Source organism: Lissotriton vulgaris, chromosome 6 (assembly GCF_964263255.1).
Source record: "Lissotriton vulgaris chromosome 6, aLisVul1.2, whole genome shotgun sequence".
Lineage (NCBI taxonomy): Eukaryota > Metazoa > Chordata > Amphibia > Caudata > Salamandridae > Lissotriton > Lissotriton vulgaris.
In genome coordinates, this window is record NC_141694.1 from 890,171,029 (window position 1) to 890,196,080 (window position 25,052).

A 25,052-nucleotide genomic window follows, 5' to 3' on the forward strand; every position below is an offset into this window, starting at 1 on the left:
TATTTGACCAAAGAAGAGAAAAATACTAAATGCACTGAGAGTTCAGAATGCAGAAAAAGTTAAATCAGACAAACGTCCTATTTAAACGTTTAGAGTGTGCTCCCTTTCAGCATTTGCAGGCCATCACTCTGCCCCCACTTAACGTTAGCCTCTTTCCATCGCCTCTCCTCTTAAGTGCACAACTGTACCACAATTCCGCCTTCTCCTACCTTAAAGCAGCCGTGCATCAGGTGTCCTGCGATCAAAGGGCGGCCCTAAGACAGCCCCCACAAACAAAACAGCCAACAATTAGAGTAGAGAGGACAAACAAACCCCCGAGGCTAGCAGAAAGCAGAGGGCAAAGCCATCGACGGTGGACTTGTTATCTCTCCGGTTTATGTAAAAATGTCATAGCGTCCCATAGCCTTCAGCTGTACGTTAGAGTCCCAACGGTCGGGCAAGAAATTAAAAGAGAGACTAAAGTAGCATAATTCTGTTGTGTCTATTTAAAAGCAAACAAAATGATGGTCCAACCCAAAAAAAGAGAGGCAGAGACATTCAAAAGTAGGAGGTGATCGCAGTCTTCATTCTTCCCCTCATCAGCAGAAGGTACGGGCCAGGCCTGTGGGCTATATCTGTGCGGGGCAGGTGATTGACAATCCAGGTGAAGCATGGTAGCCAGGTCTGCTGTGTCTCGCACCAGGGGCGGCATTAGGCATGTGCAAGCTGTGCGCCTGCACAGGGCCACCAAACCCCAGGGGCCACCACGCCAATATATATCCTTAATATAATAATCCTCTGAGGATGGATACATATTTGCGTGGCGGCCCCTGGCAGTGATTTGGCAGCCTCCGGCTCTGTTCCACTTCCAAACACCCTGACCCCCCTCTTTACCGGCTTCCGCGCTCTGCCCCGCCCGGACCCCCTCTTCCGGCCCCCCTACCTACGCTCCCTGCCCAGGGCCACCATGAGCCTAGAGCCGCCCCTGCTCGCACCACCTGACTGCGAAGGGGAGCGTTGTTGTGCTGAGAGGTGGAGGAAGGGGTTGTTAGCTGCTAGAGACTAGTTAATCAAAATCACATTTAGCGAGCGACTGTTACAAATGTGTAAAAACCTGAGCTGTGTTGAAAGAAAGGCGCATGTCGCCTTTGTTAAACTGAAACATAAGAAGCTGTCAACAGGCTTTACGAGCGCCTTATTAAATAAATACATTAAAAGCCACAGCGATAGGGAGCAAGTGTTAAAAATGTTTTTAAACCCGAGCCATGATCAAAGAAAGGCACGTGTCGCCTTTGTTAAACTGAAACATAAGAAGCTGTCAACAAGCGTTATGAGCGCCTTGTTAAATAAATACATTAAAAGTCATGGTGATTGCTCTTTAATGCTGTTTGGGAGGTGGGAGGGGTATTCTTTACAGGAAAGCATTACGGCCTACGGGTGCTGTACTAATTTTTTTTTTAAAAGGTAGTCCCTAAATAAAAAGATGAAAGCAAAAGTGTAAGAATATGGTAGTTGGCCCACGCTCCTCGCTTACAAACGGAAGTGATGTATCGGGAGCACCGGCCAATAAGGAGCCAGAAAACAAGAGCACTAGAATTTTAAACCAATGGTAAGAAGCAGCTGTACTAGCACTTGTTAGAGTGATTACAGCAGGTCTTGCAGACAGCGCATGTGCGCTGATGCACGACCTAAAAATGCAGAAACAAGATGTCTCTAGAGTTTTGGAGTAAAACCTTGCCGGTTCTTCCCCCATGGAATTCTTGTTCTCTGTCTCTTGCACTGAAAGGTGATTTTAAAATTGTAAAAAAATACTTTAACCTAACGTTTCTAGCAAATTTGTTGTCATCTTTGTAGAAGTTCATCTCCGGGTTGCAGTGTGGTCATTGCGTTCAAGACAAATACCTTTTTTAAACAAAATGCTCTCATGCAGTGTACTGCACTTTATAAAAGCAAAATAAATACAACTATTAAGAATTGTCTGAACAAAGCAAGTTTCTATGGGTAAGATATAAAAATAAATATTTTGATTGTTTGTACGAAGGTGCTTCTGCCAAGCATATCCATTTATAATTTCTTCATGCCATTGTATGCTTCTTGATTTCATTATAAATTTGTCACAATTACATTTTAGTGTCCATCTGTTTACCCAAATTAGGCTTATCCAATCCTTCAAGTATATCAATGTAGCATTTTCAAAATGTCATTTTAATACTGATAATATTAATGCTTAAAAGAATAGTAGGGAAGACGTACAAGATCATCAGCACTATGTGCCCATTTTGTTCTTCAATGTCTGTACTAAGGGACATTTTGGATCAAAAACTTTAATAGTGAAGGCATATTAGTTATCCACCAAATCTGCATCTGTGCCTAACGTACTATACTGAAACACTACAAAGAGTTGAATCCTCCTGAACAAACAAAAGAACATGTATTTACCTAAGGTAATTTGGAATTCTGGGTGCACAAGAGAATATCTTTTCACTGATAAATAGGAAATCAGAAAAAAGTTATTTCCAAAGTGGCAACTATTTTCACTTGGGTAAGTCCAAATTAGGTATCATTATAAGTTTCAATATTTAAAAACTACTAATGGGTCCCTTTATAGGTGAGGGTAAATGTGTTAGCATTAGTATGTGGAGAAAAAGGAAGGATTGAATATATACCCCCTGGAGGTCTGTGTTAAATGGCCATATAAAGACACCTGAACATTTACAGCTAAATGATCATAATTTCGTATGTTAGACATTCTAGTTATGCTCTACATTTACATTTGTAATGCTTTATTTACCATGATGTAGAGAGATAATAATACTTTATTTGATTTAAAACAAATCATAAAAGGGTGGACTTACCACCATGCAAGAGATATTTACATCATAAAAACAACACAGAATAAACTTTGAGTCGAGTTAAAAATTAATAACATGCTCTGCAAAAGTGGCGGAAAAAAAAGATCTAAGAAGAGAAGAAAAAGTATAAAAGAATAATGGTTATTCAAACAAGAGGCTCATTATTATTAACTTGTGCTGTGTAAAAACAACCATTGGAAAGAAGGGAGGAAGAGTCTGTGGTCTGCCAAAGCCTGGCCTATTGTCCAGGAACCTCTTTGGATGGTGCTCTTTTTTCCAGCTCTATGGAGGCAAGGCTCAAAAATGTTATGGTTTTGCATGATAGTTCAATCCAAGACCCGCTTAGGCATCTTATCACCGCTGCCCTGCAAGTTCTCACCTGGGCTTCTCTTAAGGGAGATCGAAGGAGCGTTTTTCTTAGATTTTGGAGTGCCGGGCATATACATATGAGGTGCAGTAAAGACTCTGCACCGTTGCCGCATAGGCGGCAATCGGGAGTTGCCCACTGCCGTAGCCATTTGGGAGTGAGGTCTTTGGACGAGAAGCAGCCCAACCTTAGAAGGCTTAGTTTCCTTTTATAGTGGTCCCTGAAGCATTCTTTCAAATAATCCTGTGGTTTTAGGTGGGTATATGACGGCAAGACGATCCAGGCATGGCTTTTGCCAGCCACTGCTGCTTTGTCCATGAATAGTGATGATTGTTTGACTGCTTTCTTGGTTAGCAGTTTGAAGGCAGAATATGTCATGGGCAGACGCCAAGATTCATCTAGTTTTAATGCCTCCAGCGCTTGCCTCAAGATCTTGTATATTGAGTCTGGCTGCCCGGCCTGTTTTTCGACTTCTAACCAGCAAAGGTGGGCCAGGGATTCCTCTTCTGCCTCCCTCATGCGCCAGTAATATTTGACGAGTGCTCCTTGTCTTGCTGGGAGCTGGTTAGTGAGACCGTACTCCAAACGGATTTGGGCTTGCGAAATGTGTCTCGGAATTGAGAAAAGAGTTTTAAACAGCCTAGATTGGGCGAGATTTAACGCTGTAGCGTCCCGGGTTGCCAGTAGTTCGGAACCGTATGTCAGTGATGGCAAAAATTTGGCAGCTACGATGTTGAGAATGTGGCCGGTGGAATGACCTTTTAATTGCTTTTGGACTGTTTTGAAGGCAAATTGGAGCTGCTTTGCTTTGGATTCCCCCTGGTCTTGGTGCAGTTTAAACTTTAATCGGTGGTCTAGTAAGATTCCCAGGTATTTGTAATGATTTACCTGGATTAGAGGGGTAGAATTAATCCTCCAGACAAAGTTATTTTTTTTTTCTAGAGCCACAGAAGCATATGATGTTGGTTTTCTTTAGGTTTATAGTCAATTGTGCGTTCACAAGGTACTGCGACAGTTTAGAGATCGAACGTTGTAAACCGATGGGGGTTTTTGAAAGGAGAACAATGTCGTCAGCGTATTGGAGACTTGTTATAGGCGAGTGGGCCAATTTTGGTGGATCCCCCTGGATGGTGCTTATGACACTTTCTAGGTCCGCAGTGTAGATGTTAAAGAGGCTTGGGGCCAGAACGCAGCCTTGCTTTAAACCGTTAGTTGTGTGTTACCATGATGTAATAACGTTACTCTGGATATAGTCGTCAAAGGCAAATCAATTACCAAAATAATGATTAATAAAGCAGATTTGCTAAACAAAGCAAGTAATGTTGCTTTCTAATGCGTGTCATAGCTGAATGTTGTAAAGGGCTGTCTTTTGTATCAGAATCATAGTAAGATAATAAAAAAAAATGCAATCCGCTGGTTCCCGTGAAATTTCCGAATCAGATGCAAAATTCTGTAAACTATGTTAATTAGTTAATGATTAGCCAAGGCAAAAATAAACCTTGCAATATGTTGAGAAGAAAGTTAAATCCTCCTGGTGGGCAAGTGGTACTAAATTGAAAGTGGTAGATAGATAAGAAATACTTGGGAATGCTAATCATGAGAACACTATCTATCAGGTCTCTGGCAAATAGTGATAAATAGAACTGTAAATGAGACTGCAGGCCTGCTGACATTTAATGCTTCATATGGAGGATTTTCAAATGCTCCTGTACTTTCAATATATGACGGAAATTTAGGACCAATAGCTCTGCATGGAGGAGAGGAAATGGTGCTGGGTGGTGAAATTTAATTTAAGACTATAGAGGGGAAGATTTGAAAACAAAGAGGGTCATTACAATAGCGGGCGGACAGGAGTCCACCCGCCATTGAGGTGGTGAGTGGAAACAGCCACCTGATTGGCGGCTGTCATGCACATTAAATTACGATGCGACCACCACCGTGGCAGTCACATCTACCATCTTTAACATTGCGGCGGCTGCTGCTAGCTGCAGTGCCCACTGCAATGTTAAAGAGGCACTGTTTACATTTCCCTGCACTACGTGGCAGGCACCACGCGGTGCCTGCCACTTAATGCTGGGAAATGCAGAGAGGTATCATGGGTACCCCCCCCCCCAGTGCACAACAACTACCCCCAGCACAACAGGGGCCCACAACGGGCTCCCAAAACCAATCCCCGCCAGCCTTTCTTTGGCAGTTTACACAGCTGGCAAACTCTGGCTGCGGCCAGCATCCTAATCTGGCGGATGGTGCCTGCTTGGCACTACCACCATTTTACTTATGCTGAACACTCCACCAGTCAATCGTAACGATTGCCTGTAGCGGATCCATGGCGGGTGGTCTTTGCACCCACCACGGTCAGATTTCCCCGCCATTGTAATGTGGTAGGGGGAAATTGCTTTCCAATGGTGGAAGACCCGCGACCGCACCGCTGGCGGGCCTTCTGCCATCGTAATGACCCCAAAGCCTCTATCTTCACAGGTTAGTTGGTTTTGGCACAAGGCCCTCATCTTGATCTATGGGCTGCTGTTGGGTAAAGGTAGATGTATTCATTTTCTGACCTGATTGGAAAAGTATACAGTGACAAAGCTGCCCTTAGATTGCCTTACAAATCTGGAGAATAGTTCCCTGGCAGGCTTAGGCCCCTATGTAGACTTTGAAAGACAGGGTACATCATCACACATGCAAATGCCATCACAAATGCAAGGGAGTACTGTCTGTACTCACTAAACCCTCAGTCACTCCACCTCATTTAAAGATGGAGGAGCCTCAGGTCTTCTGTTTCGAACCCCCATTGGCTCTGTCGATGGAATACTTTTTCCACTGGCCCTACGGACTAGGGCACACTGGAGGAAGTACATTATACCATCCAGCCTATGTCAGGTGGGCAGTGTGATTCCTTTTCTCCTGGCCAGCACTGTCAGGAAAAACCTGATAGTGAGAGACAGAAAAAAACAGTAATGACCCCCACACCATGGGAGGAAACTCCAGAGCTATGCGGGGGTTCTTATTTTTTTGTGCTTTTTCCAAATGTAACTCCCGCTTTGGGAGGTTTTTTTGATAAACAAAAAATATGAAAAGTTTTGTGTACAGGTGTCAAATCTGACAGTAGCCATACACCAAACTTTAGTATATTGAACGGAACCACCATGAAGCCAGTTCCTTTCAATATATAGAGATTACTACAGGGTGGGCGGTCATCTGTATAATTTGGTGAGCGGAATATCAGTGAGATTACAGAGGTAATGTCCACTTACCTCCCAAAGGACACTACTCAGTTCGCTAAACCAAGTCCTTAGTTATCTTGAGTGCTATGATGGATGAAATAGTCACCTTATTCAACTCCTAAGAGGGAATTAGTTTTATTTCAGTAAAATGACTAGCTAAAAGTGATCTGAAATACATGAAAGTTTGTATGTGTATTTAGTAAAAGCCTTCTGTCAAACTAACTGCACTGTATTTGCGCAGCAAGGATGATTTTAATTATTTGGATGGATTTCCTGACACAAGATTAAGAACAGAACCAACAAAAGTAGTGGTTGTATTTTAACTACATTAGGGCATTGAAAGGTTGTAAAGGTACTGTGAGATGGAACAAATGTAAATTAATATATATATTATATGCTTTATTATCCAGTGCTTTTAATGCGTGACTCACCTTTATTCTATATTACAAACTGAATATATTGATATTATGAAAGTTATATGAAAATGTTTTGCTAGCATTGACATACTAGATACTTTGTTTTATTATTATGACTTAAGGTCAATTGTCTAAATAAATATTGCTTTAAATTTAACTGAATATTAAAAAATGAAGAATTATGAAAATGCCACCCCAAACTATTCTTATGTCTTGATTATAAGTGGGCTGTTACATTTAGATCCCTGCTAAGCAGGGGCATGGTGAACCCCCACTTTAGCAGATACAATGGGGGTGGACTTTTTATGGGCCCTGTTTTATCTGTCACTTGGTAGATAAAAGTTTATAATTAGCACTAAAGTGAATAAAGAAGGATGGGTTTATAGAAAAGAGAAAGAAGGATAGACAAGTGGATGGATGAGTGGGTGAAAGTATGGGGGATAAAAGAATGGATGGATGAATGGGTGAAAGAATGGATGAGTTGGTGAAAGGATTGAGGTGGATTGATGGATGAAGTAAAGGATGGGTGGGCGAAAGTGTGGATGGGTGGGTGGGTAAATGATTGATGGGTAAAAGGATGGATGGTGGGTGGGTGAAAACTTAAGGGATGAGTGGGTAAAAATTATATTTTTTTGGCTACTCCCTTGCTGCTAAACTCCTGTGTGCACAGGGCTTGAATTCTGAGTGCCCCGGTAATTACAGTAAGTTTAGACAGGCAAACCAGCTGAAATTGTCCAGGTCTAGTATATGGCGCGTACTTTGACATATGTACAATTTGTGGTGATTTTACCTGTTTTAATATTGAATGTTTTTATTTACTTTAGGGCTTTTATTAAGACAGTGGTAACTTTCCTGGGAATAGTTTATTTCATTTGTTTAATGACTATGTTACCTGTTTATGGTGTTTGTATAGTTTATGTTTCAAACAATACAAACTGATATTTATTGACTGATTGATTGAATGCACATTGCTGGCAATCCTTTTCCTGATGACTTGTGTTGTTGTTTTAGGGCTCTCTTGCACCATCTAATTTTTCGGTATCTGATCATGCATTTATTCCTCCAGGAGAGTAAAAGTGACCCTGTTGATTCCTCATTTGTCCCTTCGTCTTCTATAAGTTCTTTAGTTGCCCACTCATGTGTTGCATGTTCCTGTATTTGACCTTTGTCTTCTTCCAGCTCACAGATTACCAAAGCTATGTGATACACGGCTGTTTGGAGGACAACCCAACCTTAGAGAGGTCCATTGCTCTCTTTAATGGCATCTCCAAATGGGTGCAGTTGATGGTACTCAGTAAACCGACACCCCAGCAACGTGCAGAAGTTATCACAAAATATATCCATGTTGCACAGGTGAGGGCAGCCATTTCAACATCTGGAATACAATCAAGGAAGCAATGTTGTTTGCAGTCTAGTCACAGAGCCTCCATTAGTTTATAGCATAACGTGATAGATGTGACCTGAAGCCAAGACAGTCTGTATAGAAAAAGCTAAGCAAATAGCATCACGAGGAGGCAGTAGGGTCACAACACCAACTAGTTTAAGATTATAGTGGAAGTACTTATTTTTTGCAATATTAAAATTTAACATAGAATTTATATGAATCAACCGTAATATTGACTGGTTTAATGTCCTATTGCAGTTGTTTTCCATCAGTCTTAACACCAACAAAGTCTTACATGTTTTTTGTGTGTATTTATTTTACTACAGAAGCTTCTTCACCTCCAGACATTCAATACACTGATGGCCGTGGTGGGTGGACTAAGCCACAGCTCAATTTCTCGTCTCAAAGAAACCCATTCTTATCTATCAGCAGAGGTAACAAAGGTGAGTGAAGGATGTGTCACATCCAAATTAGGACCACAGAGAATGACTACCATAGGCTTTATTGCAGCCCTTAAATATGGGTATTTACAATTTCGAGCCATAATTAAATCTGCATTTCTGCCAGCAGTCGATATATAAGGAGTAAAGACCAATTTTCTTTTTTTGCACCCCTTTATTCCACGTTTGAAAACTGATAAGAATACATGTTTGACATACAACTTTAGTAAAAAAAAACATTAAAATTCCATTGTGGCATGGACATTATTGAGACTATTTTCTTTACAACGCCAATTCCAAAATGTTGGTTAAGTTGTTCCATGCTTAGTTCAATAATCTATCATGCAGAGACTGTGGCTTACAGATGTACGGAAGATAACTATTATAGCCCACTCAATATAAATGTACACAAATATTGATTTTTTTTTAATTTCATATTATGAGTGCACAAAAAAGTTAATGTTAGTGAAGATGTCTATGGAGTGATATATAGTTGAGAGCAAAGGGTTTTGGCAGTCTGCTAATGACATTAACAAAGTTCTTAGTTCAATACTCAATTAGATACTTCAATAATAAGCATTTTTTGGAGTGATGGTGAGACATTTTAATTTACATTTTGATATTGGAAAGCAAAAGGTTCCATAGTTTTCAAATGTACAGCAATGGAGTACCTTGGCATCTAGTATGTTTGAGAATGACTAGTTAATTACTTTGAGAAAATACCATTTGTGATTTAGTGGGGTATATTTTTTGAATGATCTCTTAAATTAAATTGTTGAATGTTTACCAGGTACATAGCCAGTGGCAGAATTAGGGAGCAATAGTGTATTAGATCTATCCTACCCCTCATATTAAAACTAAGTTATAGTTCTGGCTGGGAAGAATAAAATACCAAAATTCACCAGTTAATCATAGCAGTGTACAAACTACACGTAATAACTCACGCCACGCGACATGCTCATAGTACCAATTTCCAATGGCATTGGTGGTGCGAGGATTTTAATATCTCAGTCTTTGAGAGCAATCACTAATTAACCCCCGCCATAGGTCAGATGGACCTTTGGTCATTGGCAAGGGGGATTGAGAAGGATCAATCATTTACTTCAAACCACATCAACAGTGAATTCCTTTTGGGACCTCACAAGAATTACCAGAGAGATGGTGTGAGTTAAAGGATTTTATTAACCACTTTGATATGTTTAAATAATTTTACTCCGTAAAATATCATTCTTTCCCTCATTCTTATTACAAATTCAAATAATCCATTAGTCAGTGTTTCAAAACCAGGTAAAATACCAAGTTAGTAAGTATTGCAAACAAAATAGAAATAATACAGCAAACATTTTCCATAAAGGAATTCACAATTCCCTAATATCCCATTAGCATGAGAGCGGCAATGTCTTCGATAAGCAAGAACAGGTTTCAGTTCAGAAACCCAAATGAAGAGTTCTGATGAGAGAATAGGAACATTGTGATATTAAGTTTAATATTTAAGCAATAGATAATTTTGCAAGTTGGAAAATATTCTCAACTATAAATCAGCAGACATATACATAACAAATGCCTATTCACTAACAGAAGGATTCTGGAAAGTTACAGCACTTGCACCAGAAGAGTAAAAACATCTGTTGCAAAACAACTGTCAATATGAAAAACAAGCCTTCCAAACCTAATATATAAATCAATGGTAATATGGCATTAGTTGTTAGGCCAACTTAGGATAGTGTGTTATTATTTCTTTTATATGCTTGTAATGCCTAATTATGCATACATACCACAGTGTTGCATTAATTATATGTGTGTTAAGTAGTATAAACTTTTACACTTCCCATTTAAATGTGTTTTTCCGCTCCATCGCCCTCTCTATCCGACAGTAAGAACAGCCATCACTTTTTGTCACAAATGAATTTCTAAGGAGCACCTTCCTTTTGCTGAGTCATATATTTAATTTTTTCAAGTTTCCACCTCGTTCAAATTCTTGTAAGCCTTATTCTTTCTTTATTCCAATTGTATTTTTGCCCCTTTTTCTTTATTTCTCCTGACTGTTAGGTAAACATAGATACATATCAAATTCGCATATTAAGCATATTCCAACAATCAATATAGGCTTTAATATGACCCCTAAAAGTCAACTCCCAATATTTCCAAACCAGTTACTTATAAGTTAGCTCCTTTGCCTATGGTTTCTAACACACTAGTTGTCTATAAAGTCCTTAGTTTAAGTTTAAGGTCATAAAAGATATTTGTACCATCATCTTACTGTCATGAGATAGATCTGTTTGAAAAACAGTGGTGAGCCATGAACCACTCACAGACTCCACCCTTTCCTGCCAGCAATGCATTTAAAGCTAATCAATCTTGTAAAACCATTGACCTAATAGCTACTAATTCTGTATTGACTGCTAGTAAAGCACCAGATGTACTAGTGGCTAACTTATCGACCGCTGTAGAAACATTTCAAATTTTTCTATCATTTAGATCTACTACTACTGGGGGAATGATTGCCCCAAATATATTTCCCACTTATTGTGTCTCATCAATGGTACTGCATTAACATGTGTAAGACTGATTCGTTGTTAGAGCATCTATGCTGTGTATATGGTGCGTTATAGGGATTAATAATACTAAATAACAAACACTCACCCAATCAGCAGGCAATTGGAAAAATGCATCTCGCCCATAAATAAAATGTACTCCAGTGATAACTGGGTCTTCCCAAGTTCATATTTTAACATTCTCAAAGACCTTCAAATGTATGATCACAGCTACTTATTATATAAATAACTTATCCTAGGCAACTAAAGGGTCCTGAGAGGATGACAGGTACTAGAAAACATTAGTTTGTTGTAGCCTAATAGTAAATCACCTAAAGTAGTGCACATACAATTATTGACAATAAGAAAGAATATTATTCATGGGTAATTTATTAAAAAATTTAAACAATATTTAATCAAGTCCTTGACACAGTTAAAAACACATATAATTGCTTTCTCCTAGATATTACAAATAACAGTATTACACATAACAATTTATACATATATTTTTTAAAAAATTGGTAAAAAAGACCAAACAAGTGGAGTGATTAATTTTTCTCTACGCGCGTTTCGGCGTATTCACGCCTTCTTCTGGAGAACCACTTGATGTTTCCCGATTGAATGTACTTGCGGATAAAGCTGGATCTAAATCCTATCTTTGTATAAGGGTAATGAGGGGTAGTGTCGTGTCCTTAAAAAATGGCAATCCAAGTCTATGATTCGTTTCTTTGTATTACTTGAATCATAATTTTTGAAGTGTAGATCTGCTGATGGTGTTGTTAACAAGTGGACTGAACGTGATATGTGTCGCAATCTATCAAAGATGATATTGCTTCTGCAGTCGGCCGTGATAAAGGGTCGCACTTGGATATGGTTAAGGATGAACCTTGTATATTGGTAATTCTAGGTTCCCAAATGTAGATAGGTAGGGGTGTTGATGACCTCCTATTCCTTGATAAAATATCTGTTCGCGTTCGATCGCGAGGCTTCAAGTGGGGGTCTGTTGAGATACCGCAATACAAAGAAACGAATCATAGACTTGGATTGCCATTTTTTAAGGACACGACACTACCCCTCATTACCCTTATACAAAGATAGGATTTAGATCCAGCTTTATCCGCAAGTACATTCAATCGGGAAACATCAAGTGGTTCTCCAGAAGAAGGCGTGAATACGCCGAAACGCGCGTAGAGAAAAATTAATCACTCCACTTGTTTGGTCTTTTTTACCAATTTTTTAAAAAATATATGTATAAATTGTTATGTGTAATACTGTTATTTGTAATATCTAGGAGAAAGCAATTATATGTGTTTTTAACTGTGTCAAGGACTTGATTAAATATTGTTTAAATTTTTTAATAAATTACCCATGAATAATATTCTTTCTTATTGTCAATAATTGTATGTGCACTACTTTAGGTGATTTACTATTAGGCTACAACAAACTAATGTTTTCTAGTACCTGTCATCCTCTCAGGACCCTTTAGTTGCCTAGGATAAGTTATTTATATAAAATGTGTGCCCTGACCTAGGAACTATCTAGCAGTATCAGGGGGTCCCTTTTGCTATAAATTTGATCACAGCTACTTATCCATGTGTTTCTGGCTCTGATTTGACCTCTTCTCTAATAAATATATCATTTCCCTTTATGTTGTCTGTCTAACTTCAATTTGAGGTACGTCATTTTCTATTTAAACTCGTCTTGTTCTTCTTTCCGCACATTTTTTAGAACATCTTGTTTTGTTGTCTACTGAAATATTTGAGCCCTCCTTTCTTCCAAAGCCTGAATACATTTATTTACTAATGGCATCACTAAACATGTCAAACATCGTTCATATGCTTTAAAATTGGCTATCTTTGTAGAGGACTTAAAGAAATGTCAACCTACCTCCATTACCTTAGCTTGTAGATGAGGGTTCGTTCTTTGGTGAAGGGGAACATTAGAAAGGATAACATCATAATTAGAAAAATAATATTCAAAATGATTCTATATATAAAATAAGCTAAGTAATATACTACATGTAACTGTATGTGAACAAGGATTATGATGGTAAGTTACATCCTCTGCAGCTGAAGAAGGTAGATATACACAAACATAACAATTATTAGTATCTAAAGAGTGTGTGCATTCCTGAACTAATAACTTCGGATGTGAAATCTCCATTTGAAGTATCTATGAATTAAGCTGTTGCTTTTCTCCCATCTATTGTATGTGCAGGTGAAGTAGGTGCAGATCTTAGGTGTCTGTCTCTGGGTAAAACTCATACCAATTAAAAGAATTATAAAGGCTAACATAGCAGCTATTAGTGTGACAACAATAACTTGTGTACACTAAGCCTTTGTAAGAAAACACATGTTTGTCTACAGTCAGGCCTTTAGTACAATGTAGCAGTAGGCAGATTTACATGTTCTGCATTGTCTTTTACCTGTGCAAATTGAGCCAAACCTTTGATGATTAACTTGCGGTTATTTCATTCAGCTTATGGACAATAGCCTTCTTGTTGAATCCGTAGCCCTACTCCTTTTTATTCTAAGTATGTTAACCCTACCCTTCTACTGCAACCTTGGCCCCACGGAATTCTTCTTAACTATTTTTATTTGTCTTTGTTAGAATATATTTTTCATGTTAACTTATCACTGTCTTTATAGGAAAATGTAGACACAGTTCATTTTTGTAGAATCTGATACCAGTGAATTGGATCAATTAGGTATCAATTGCCAAGCCTTATTTTATAATTTCATTTCAAGTATTTGAATCAAATACTTTTAGTGTGGCTTGTAGAGTGAACTCTCCTCCTGGGAAGGCATCAATCCACAAATATTCAACAATCACACCTCAAGCACCCAAAAGGCCAAATTTACCAATGCCAATCAATCTGTAGAACCAGTACCACATCAGTAATAAAAGACACCAAATTGAATTCAGATATTTTCATATAGCTTTTTCCATTGTGGATTTGAAACTGTACAAGGTATATATGAAAAATATTACACTCATGATTATAATAAATATGTCAGTTAAAAATAATTATTACAAGAAAGAAAAATATGTGTATGTCTTGCAATTAAAACCTTACAATACAGCACTGTACAATTTAAAACAATAAGCATAACATCAAATATAAGTACTGTAGGGATAGACATAGAGGACCGCAGCAATTGTCTATGCAAACATACTGATCCCTTTGACCTATATATGTAATAATTGGTATGGTGTAGCAATCACCATCTCTTGTACACACAATAGTTCACAGATTCAGTACTGCCAATTTCGTCGACGCGTTTCAGTGGGTCTCACTATTTTGCCCAACTTCTTCAGGACACACACAAACAGTCTACGACATATGACAAATCAACATAAATAAAACCTGTATGGAAATTACATACATATTATATTCTTCATAATAAATTAGAAAATAATTCATGACACTTTAAATTGTTACATATTTATTTATTTATTTAGGAAGTTTTCTATAGCGCTGTCAAGACCCGGAGGTAACAGAGCGCTTTACAGTAAGAGAATGACATAAAATCAGCAGAGACATGACATATGAAAGGTATTAGCAGTCAACGAGTGTCATAGTGAGCGGACCATAATTGTACTGCAGAACTTCTTTGGTTACAGGATTCAGTGTAGTCGCATAGTTCAGGGGTTGCTTTCTGGCCCGAGTTATCCACAACCAAAGGAGCGGATAAGAAACAAGGATTTGAGTTGGCTTTTGAACTCCACAAAAGACGGTATAGTTCTGATGTGCGGGGGGATGGAGTCCCAGATTTTGGGGGCGTTTCCCGTGAAAGAGCAGTCCGCTGTTCTTTTCTTTCTGGTTTTCGGTAGGATGAGCAGGAAAGAGTTAGAGCTTCTCAGATTCCTGGCTTGGCCTGCTTTTTTGAGTTTTTTTGCCAAGTATTCGGGTTTGCCGGTATGGAGGGCTTTGTGGGTTAGGCAGGCCGTTCTGAAGTTACTTCGCATTTCTACTGGGAGCCATTTGAGTTCTTTGAGTGCTGGGGAGATGTGATCAGATTTTTTCATGCTGGTGATCATTCTGGCTGCCGCATGTAATGTTGTTTTGATTGGTGCCAAGTTCGATTTAGGAATACCTGTTAGGATTGCGTTCCCATAGTCCAGTCTTGACAGAACCAGAGATTGAGTGGCCAGTTTGAGATCCTTGTTAGGAATGTAGGGTTTGATTTTGTTCAGATGTGTTTTATCATGTTTAGTTTGGAGTCTAATTTGATGCAAAGAGATTTAACAGAGTCTGCTAGAGTAAGATTCCCCTTGAGCGCATCGATTGCTTTTAGCCATTTCGGTGATTTGCGGGTTGTCTTCCTTGTTCGAGATGAGGAGTGACTCGGTCTTGTCTGGATTTAGGGCTATATCTAGGTTAGAGATCGGATTTCCAATAAGCCCTGGGAGATTGCGTCAATCTGGTTTTCGAGAGCTGCGAGGCGTTGTGACATGGAATTGACAGAGGTGTTGGGGGCATCTAGGGTTACGCCAAGCATGTTGTGGTTCAGGTAGAGGGGTTGAGGGGTCGGGGAGAAGACGAGGAAGGGGAGGGGAAGGGACAGGGGAAGGCTTTGAGTGACAGAGCTGGGATGAGGCTCGTGGGGAGGGGGATTCCTGAAGGCGAGGTAGTAATTTCTGTAAGGGACTGTGGGAGGCGGTAGCTGGGGGAGGTGTGGCGGTTGGAAGGAGGAATTGAGGATGGGGTTAGAGTTTCCTGTTGTGGCTGGTAGGCAGTAAGTGTGCGTTGTGATGCAGGGGTGCGAAGAGGAGCGCAGCGGGCAGTAATGGTATCGCGGAAGGGAGGATCATAGTCTTCTCTGCTATCAGTGTGTGTGGGTGGAGAAGGGGTTGAGGCGGGGTGAGGTAGGTTTGGGGGGCTGATCTTAATGCGGGGAATAGGGAGTCGAAGGCTTCAAGGTTCTCGTTATTAGCCTGGATGAGGACCGTGTCGTTGGTGTAGATGGTCACGGTTGTGTAGCCTCTACCGACCGATCTGAAAGGGAGTATAGTGGTAAGTTTGCAACTATGGGAAGTGGATGTGGTTTTGGCGATAAACAGTTGCGTTCTGATCACGGAGATCCAGTAGTCCGGTCTCTCAGTGTGGAATATAAGGTCCAACTTAATCATGCCATTGGAGGCCGAGTGGTAGATGTCTGTGATTAGGGTTTCCCTGTGTTGGCGGATAAGTTTCTGTTTGAAAGTGAGTCTCAATTTTGTAGAGAGGAGGGGAAGGAAGATGGTATAGTTCTGATGTGCGGGGGGATGGAGTTCCAGATTTTGGGGGCATTTCCCGTGAAAGAGCAGTCCGCTGTTCTTTTCTTTCTGGTTTTCGGTAGATTGAGCAGGAAAGAGTTAGAGCTTCTCAGATTCCTGGCTTGACCTGCTTTATTGAGTTTTTTTGCCAAGTATTCGGGTTTGCCGGTATGGAGGGCTTTGTGGGTTAGGCAGGCCGTTCTGAAGTTACTTCGCATTTCTACAGGGAGCCATTTGAGTTTTTTGAGTGCTGGGGAGATGTGATCAGATTTTTTGATGCCGGTGATCATTCTGGCTGCCGCATGTAATGTTGTTTTGATCGGTGCCAAGTTCGATTTAGGAATACCTGTTAGGATTGCGTTCCCATAGTCCAGTCTTGACAGAACCAGAGATTGAGTGGCCAGTTTGAGATCCTTGTTAGGAATGTAGGGTTTGATTTTGTTCAGAAGTCTGAGATTAAAGAATGCACTTTTGGCCGAGTTCTTGATGTGTTTTATCATGTTTAGTTTGGAGTCTAATTTGATGCAAAGAGATTTAACAGAGTCTGCTAGAGTAAGATTCCCCTTGAGCGCATCGATTGCTTTTAGCCATTTCGGTGATTTGCGGGTTGTCTTCCTTGTTCGAGATGAGGAGTGACTCGGTCTTGTCTGGATTTAGTTTCAAGTGATTGTTTGTCAGCCATTCTTGAACATCTTTCAGGACATCATTTAGTCTGTGGATGTCATTGAGAGAGGAGGTTTCCAGATAGATTTGTGTATCGTCCGCGTAGAGGTGGAAGTGGATGATGGCTTTCCTGAGTAGCTTGGATAGTGGTTCCATATAGATATTAAAAAGCTGAGGAGAGAGCACCGATCCTTGGGGGACGCCCTTGCTGACCTGCTGGGTTTCGGAGGTGAAGTTCTTAATTTTTATTATTTGCGTTCAATTGTGTATAAATGAGGAGAACCATTTGAGAACTACCTCGCCGAGGCCAGCTCTTTCTTGAAGAGCCTTGATGAGGAGTTTATGGTCCACTGTATCAAATGCTGCAGAGAGGTCAAGGAGAATGAGGAGGCAACATTTGTCTGAATCAAGAGATCCGTGGATATCATCTATGATGTTCAGCATCGCTGTTTCTGTGCTGCAGCCTTGTCTAAAGCCAGACTGGAGGGGGTCTAGGAGATTGATGTTATCCAGATGCTGAGTCAGTTGCAAAAGTACGAATCGTTCAAGTGTTTTAGAGAGCAAAGGGAGGTTAGATATTGCTCTGAAATTGTTCAAGTCTGTTGAGTCAAGACCGGGTTTTTTCAGCAGGGGGGTGACTTGCCCCATTTTTAGGCAGTCAGGGACCACTCCATTTTTTAAGGAGCTGTTTATGATTTTGCCCCATATAGGTGCAAAAGCGTGCTTCATTTTCTTGATTAGTGAGGGAGGAATGGGGTCTGAGATATGTGCTGATGGTTTGGAGGACGAGATCAGCGAGATTATCTCTGCTTCTGGAACGGGGCGAAAGCTAAGCCAGGGGGTGATCGAAGAGCTGGGAGAGAGGGCCTGAGGTATAGCCGTGCTGGTCTTCTTGGGGTGTGATTTGTTGATGTCAAGTGATACTTCAATTCTTGTGATCTTATCGTTGAAGAAGTGGGCGAAATTGTCGCATAGTTCTTTGGACGCCTGCACAGATGAGGACAGTGGCTTGGAGGTTTGTTGTCTGATGATGCTGTAAAGCTCCTTCGGTCTGTTTTTGGCTTTGTCCAGTGCCTCGCGGAAGCAGCTGGATTTCTTGTTTTTGATGTGGTTGTTGTATTTCCAGCGGGCTGATTTCAGTTGGTCGCGAAGGATGGCGGTTGGGTTGTTTCTCCTCTTTCTTTCTTTGGCTCTTAGGATTCTCCTTTCTGCATTGAGGTCAGCGTTGAACCATGTTCTGGATGGGATAGCTCTGCTGGTGGAAAGAGGCGCTTTGTTGACCGGTAGAAGAGAGCTTAACTGACCTTCCAGGATATACAGGGGTACTTGGGAGAGGTTTCTCATCCGTTTGGGGGGGTCTTGGGGAGATTTATGAGAGATAATGGGGTGATTGATATGAAATAAGATTATGTGGTGGTCTGACCAGTCGACGGGAAGGATGTGGTTGACCATGATTGATTTCTTTTGTGAAATGATGGCATCCAATGTGGCTCCTTTGTAATGAGTCTCCTCAGTGCAGTGTTGTTATCATAGAGGAGGCTGGATAACGATTGGATTAGAGGATTTTGTGTCTCGTTCCAGCGAAGATTCAGATCACCAAGAATTAGGTTATTGGAGTCGCCGAGTGCGCCTTGTGCTATCAGGTCGGATAGTTGTTCTCCAAAAGCGTTGTTTCTGCCAGGGGGGTGATAGAGCAGGTGACACAGTAAAGAATCCTTATCTCTGGTCTTGATGATGGCGGATAAGCATTCAAATGAATCGTAATCAAAAGAGGTGGTTTACGAAATGTCCAAGCTGTCCTTGTGGATGATAGCCACCCCTCCTCCACGTTGCTCTAACCTGTCTTTGGTAATGAGGGAGAAGCCAGGTGGTACCAGCAAATCTAGGCAGGGAGGAGATATCTTATTCAGCCAGGTCTCCGTGAGGAACGCGATGTCAATGTCGTGAGTGAGAATAGCTTCAGCTAGTTCCGTTGCATGAAGTGAGGCCGATCTGCAGTTGATTAGTAAGCTATTGGAGAATTGCTCCTGATTACTGGCAGATTTATCTTTAGTCTCCCTGGGTATGGCGGTGAGGACCGGGTATCTCTGTGATTTGGTGCTGGGAAGGTCTTTCCGGTGACCTGTGATTACTTGGATTTTGGATTTGGGAGAATCTAAGGCGGGAGTGTTGTATGCAGTGGCTAGTAGGGCTGCTTCACTGTCTGACATAGGTGCTTCTCTTCTGAAAGGTCTGGAGGTCAGGTGTTTTGTGTCTGATAGAGTGTCTGATGGAGCATGTGATAGAGTATGAGTCTTGGTCCTAGGGAAGGGGACTCCGGTTTTTGCGGTCTGCTGTGGACAGGATCCCGAGATCTTGTAGGGGGGACCGTGAAGCTGGGTACTAGGGGTTTATGTGGGCCTCGGGGTGCTGTTAGTGTTGACGATGTGGGCAGTCAGCGGAGGGAATTTAGAGGGTCTGCAGGCTATACCTAGGTTAGAGAGGATTTCCAATAAGCCCAGGGAGATTGCGTCAATCTGGTTTTCGAGAGCCGCAAGGCGTTGTGAAATGGAATTGAGGGAGGGGTTGGGGTCATCTAAGTTAACGCCAAGCGTTTTGTGGTTCAGGTAGAGGGGTTGAGGGGTCGGGGGAGAAGACGGAGGAAGGGGAGGGGAAGGGACAGGGGAAGGCTTTGAGTGACTGAGAGCTGGGATGAGGCTCGTGGGGAGGGGGGTTCCTGAAGGCGAGGTAGTATTTTCTGTAAGGGGCTGAGGGAGGCGGTAGCTGGGGGAGGTGTGGCGATTGGAAGGAGGAATTGAGGGTGGGGTTAGAGTTTCCTGTTGTGGCTGGTAGGCAGTAAGTGTGCGTTGTGATGCGGCGGTGCGAAGAGGAGCGTAGCGGGCAGTAATGGTATCGCGGAAGAGAGGATCATAGTGTTCTCTGCTAGCAGTGTGTGTGGGCGGAGAAGGGGTTGAGGCGGGGTGAGGTAGTGTTGGGGGGGCTGATCTTCATGCGGGGAATAGGGAGTCGAAGGGTTCAAGGTTCTTGTTATTTGCCTGGATGAGGACTGTGTCATTGGTGTAGATGCTCACGGTTGTGTAGCCTCTACCGACCGATCTGAAAGGGAGTATAGTGGCAAGTTTGCAACTATGGGAAGTGGATGTGGTTTTGGCGATAAACAGTTGCGTTCTGATCACGGAGCTCCAGTAGTCTGGTCTCTCAGTGTGGAATATAAGGTCCATCTTAATCGGACCATTGGAGGCCGAGTGGTAGATGTCTGTGATTAGGGTTTCCCTGTGTTGGCGGATACGTTTCTGTTTGAAAGTGCGTCTCAATTTTGTAGAGAGGAGGGGAAGGAAGATGATGGTGAAAGAGTTTCGGCCATGGGGTTTCAGGTGGGTAGGTAGTACTTGTGGGAGGGGAAGGCCATTCTTGAGCCATCCTGAAGGTAGTGTGAATGTGAGGGGACCTGGTTTAGCTACGGTGTTACGCTTCGGTGATGCGGGAGGGCAGGAGTCAGGCCGTCAGGGCTTCACGCCGGCGCGAATCACCCAAGCCTGTGTCCCGAAGTCCTGTAGGTCATTGTATCTGGTGTCCACGGGCCGGAGAGTCCTTGACAACAGCCTATTTTTGGGTGGGCATGGGAGGTTTGGAGCTTTACTTCACAGGAGGGGGGCTGTGTCTGTGCCGCGGAGTCCAGTAGGTCCTGTGGGTCGTTATAGCTGGTGTTCTAGGGCCGGGGAGTCCTTGGTGTCCGCCATTTCCAGGACAGGCACGGGGGTGACGAACTATGGGAATCCAGTGGCTCTGCAACGTGAATCAGTCTTTGCGTTGGTGGATCTCTGTGTGTTGGATGTCATTGTAATAACTGAAATCGAGGAGAGGTTGGTCCAGGTGGCCCCGGTAAGGCCCCGGCCAGGAGGAGTCCGCGAGATCATCTATTTTGAGGTCAGGCACGGAGGTGGCGACCAATGGGAAAGTCAAGCAGACCAAGTGACTCCACCTATGTGGTGGTGGACATCCCCTCTCCATGTGATAGATGGATCAGTAACATCCGAGACCGCAGGGAAGTCGGGCCAGGTGGCTCTGGTGAGGTTTCGGTCAGGGGGAGTCCTCGCTCTCCGCCATTTTGAAGTCAGGTGCGGAGGAGGTGAACCTCGAGAGACAGGCAGCCCAGGTGGCTCCGCCTATGTGGTGCCGAACATCTCAGTTCTACATAGCAGACGACCCAACAACAGCCAAGACCGTGGGAAGGTGGTAGGCGGCTCTTGTGAGGCTCCCGTCAGGAGTAGCCCTCGCGATCCGCAATTTTGAAGTCAGGCGTGGAGGTGGTGATCGGCGAGAGTCTAGCAGCCCAAATGGCTTCGGCTATGTGGTGGCAAACATCTCATCACCGCATAACAGATGGCCCAGCAAAAGCCAGGACCTCGGGAAGGTGGTAGGCGGCTCCGGTGGGGCTCCGGTGAGACTCTGGTCAAGAGGAGTCCTCGCGGGCCGCCATTTTGGAGTCAGGCGCGGAGGCGAGAGTCAAGCAGCCCATGTGACTCCGCCTAGGTGGTGGCAAACATCTCATCGCCACAAAACAAAAGGTCTAGCAACAGCCCATATCTCTGGAAGGTGGTGGGCGGCTCCTGTGGGGCTCCGGCCAGGCTCCGATCAAGAGGAGTCCTCGCGGGCCGCCATTTTGGAGTCAGGTGCCGAGGCGAGAGTCAAGCAGCCCATGTGACTCCGCCTAAGTGGTGGCAAACATCTCATCGCCACAAAACAAAAGGCCTAGCAACAGCCCATACCTCTGGAAGGTGGTAGGTGGCTCCTGTGAGGCTCTGGTGAGGCTCCGGTCAAGAGGAGTCCTCGCGAGCCGCCATTTTGGAGTCAGGCGCGGGGATCGGCGAGAATCAAGATGGAGACTGTGGCCGATCTCCCCCTCCAAATGGCAGACGACCCAGCAGCAGCTGAAAGGATTGCGGAGAGGTCAATGTAGGCAGCTGTAGGCGGCTCCGGTACCGGTATGTTTCACTCTGGAGGTGTCCTGGGGTCACGGGAAGGCAGGGGAGCGTCAATCACGTTTACGTGTGATCCGGCGGACAGTCCCTGCTTTCCGATAGCATGAGTCAGGCTGCACTTCCTTACATAGTTGTCCGGTAGTATAGTATTATCTCTACTATCTCTATTATCTCTACCATAGTATTAACTCCACTACAGTTGCCCTTCAGTTCTTCACATACTGCCATGGTACTGTAAACACTACACCATCTCATAATCTCCTTAAGTAGTAGCTCTCCTTCTTTCATGACAAAAATCTTCATCAGGAGATATTTCTATACCAATGTGTGAGACGTCAGCAACTTGCACAAGTAAGGACTTCTGTTGAACATCACCCCCCTCTGGTCCTTCATGACACATGGGTTCAGGAGGTCTCGGACTTGTCTCAAATGCCACCTCCTCATCAAGCTCAATTTCTGGGAGTGGGATGCAATGTTACTCATTACACAGTGTTAGTAACTAAGGTCAAATGATAAGCCCCTCTCCATCTTGGCTCCCAGAAGGCTTTTCAAATGTGTTTTTTACAATGGATCTGATGCTGGGATAGAGATCGTGACACCGCTTCTGGCTAGTAGTGGCAGTGGCAGCTCAATCTGGTGAGGGACAAAGTGTACCACATCAGCTACCCCCTTGCGATAGTCAAGAATCACGTCATCTGTGATATTGACAAGCTCATTTGCAGGGTGCGGAATTGTGTGTTTTCTGAATTCAAATTGATTTATAAAGCAAAAGGGCAAGGTATTTCTCTAAGAGTGTGCCCCATTTTGGCTGAGAGGGACAGTCAGTTTGTATGGCCGCCGTATGCTGGTCTATCATATTTATACATAGGACGCTCAAATGTACTCCAACTGAGGTCTATCAAAATAACCCGGAATCTAGGCGTCCACGAATAGAATTGACCTTAATGTACTCTGTTTAAACTGCTTTTGAGGTTCGTAAAGTTTTAGTACATGAACAAACTATTTACAAGAATGCCATTCTTCCATCCAATAATGTGCTCTGCAGACTGAGATGATTTTTAATCTGAAAACTTCCGACTGCTGTTACTGATGAGTTGAATTAACTTTAATGTATTTTGTTTAACCCCTTGGGCGCGGCCGCGATTCTGCGCCTGTGCGGCAGAATCGCGAGTGGGCGGGTTTATGACGGCCCCCAGCCGTCATCAGCACACGCCCACCGTAGTGCATGACGGCTGGGGGCCGTCATAATCATCGAAGGGGTTAAACTTCTCTTTAGGTCCGCAAAGTTGTAGTTTACAAATAAACTAATTACAAAAATACCATTCTTCCACCCAATACTGTGAACTGCACTCTGCAGACAGAGATGATTTAAAACCTATAAACTTCCAACTGCAGTCATACCTTTTTCAACACCAAGAATACATTTTCCTTTTAATGCGTTTTTCTGTGTCAAACATTCACTGTGATGAAGTTGAATTTTCCCAAAAATGTGTGCCTCAAAATTATAGACAGTCATGTCTCGTTTTCATGAAGAAGGATGTCTTCCCTTTCTCTCTTCAAAGCGCCCCAAATGATTTAAGGTCGTAAAACGGCCAGCCATAACTGAACGTGCATAAACGTGCACGTCCTTAATGGATATTTAAACCATGCAGCTGACAGGATGGATGAGTTAGCTGTTCATCGATGCTGCCAGCAGCCCCAAGGTATGTTCTTCCTCTCTGCCCCAGCGAGGTCGCACTATAAAGTATTAAGGGGCAGATTTACAAGGGCTTTATCTCCGCTTTTTTGGCTTACAAAGCCAAAAAAGCGGAGATAAAACCAGCGCCCTATTTACAAGAGGGTGCTAACATGCATAATCGCGTGTTAGCACCCTTTTCCCCAACGCCTCCCTTTGCATTTCCAATGAGATGCAATGTGGGCATTATTGGGCGTACCCCAGATGGACTACCTTGTAAATATTGTTGATGTTTACCTCGCAATATTCACAAGGCAGCCCACATGATTTTAGCACACATTAGATTTTGGCAAAAACAGCAATTGCTAAAATCCTAACTTAGCCATCCCTTACATAGGGGGTGGATTATGCTGATACGACCCTGTGACTTTTAATGAAGAAACAGATTGGCTAGCCACTCTGGATATTTCATCTTTATACACTAATATACCTCAAATGGACAGTATCCGAGTGATTGAACAACTTTTGGACACAAGACCGAGACCTTTTAATGTGCCTACTTCATTTATAATTGCCTTACTACGTGTCGCACTACAAACTAATTACTTTGTGTCAAACGGTCAATATTATCAGCAGTGCTGTGGTAACAGCATGGGCGCAATTTTTGCGCCAAATTTAGCGAATATCTATATGAATTTTATTGAGACGCACTATGCATTGAATGACCTGAATCCTCAGCATACCATTAGATGCTGGCTAAGATATTTGGATGATATCTTCTTGGTGTGGAAAGGGAGTCAAGAATCCTTCAATGAATTCGTAAACTATATGTGGAGAAGTGTGGCTCAGGGGTTAGAGGCGGCAGACCCGGAAGCTGAGATCGGCCCTGGACCAGGGTTCAATTCCCCGCCTCGGTGGGTCTTGGGCTAAAAATTCCACGGACTCGATAATTCTTGCTCCGGTGCCTTCTCGACTCACGGGTTCACACTCTGCGACTCTGGGCAATAGCTTGCTTAATCTCCACAACGGCCCCTCGCGGCGGGATGCCTGGCTTTCACCTTGTGGATACCCTGCCGGGGTTATCTCACAGGGGAATACCAGGACGGGTTCCCTAAGCAAGCGCCGGGAAACCCACTGCGGGTAGCTGTGCGCTATATAAGCTCAAATACATTTACATTACATATCAATCACGTACAAACACACTTGACCGTTACATCTACAGTCCACAAAAACACTATTGCATTCTTGGATTTGAATATTCAACATGATGAGGGCAA

General features: G+C 42.8%; 1 protein-coding gene across 3 annotated transcripts in view; it reads left to right on the top strand.

Annotated features, from left to right (window-relative positions):
- Positions 1-25,052, top strand: part of RASGRP3 (RAS guanyl releasing protein 3) — a 643,233-nt gene that overhangs the window by 363,979 nt on the left and 254,202 nt on the right. For all 3 annotated transcript variants that reach the window (XM_086926878.1, XM_086926879.1, XM_086926880.1), the window contains 2 exons: positions 8,018-8,191; positions 8,549-8,665. In XM_086926878.1, coding sequence (XP_086783004.1) covers positions 8,018-8,191; positions 8,549-8,665 — 291 coding nt within the window. The remainder of the gene's footprint in view (positions 1-8,017; positions 8,192-8,548; positions 8,666-25,052) is intronic.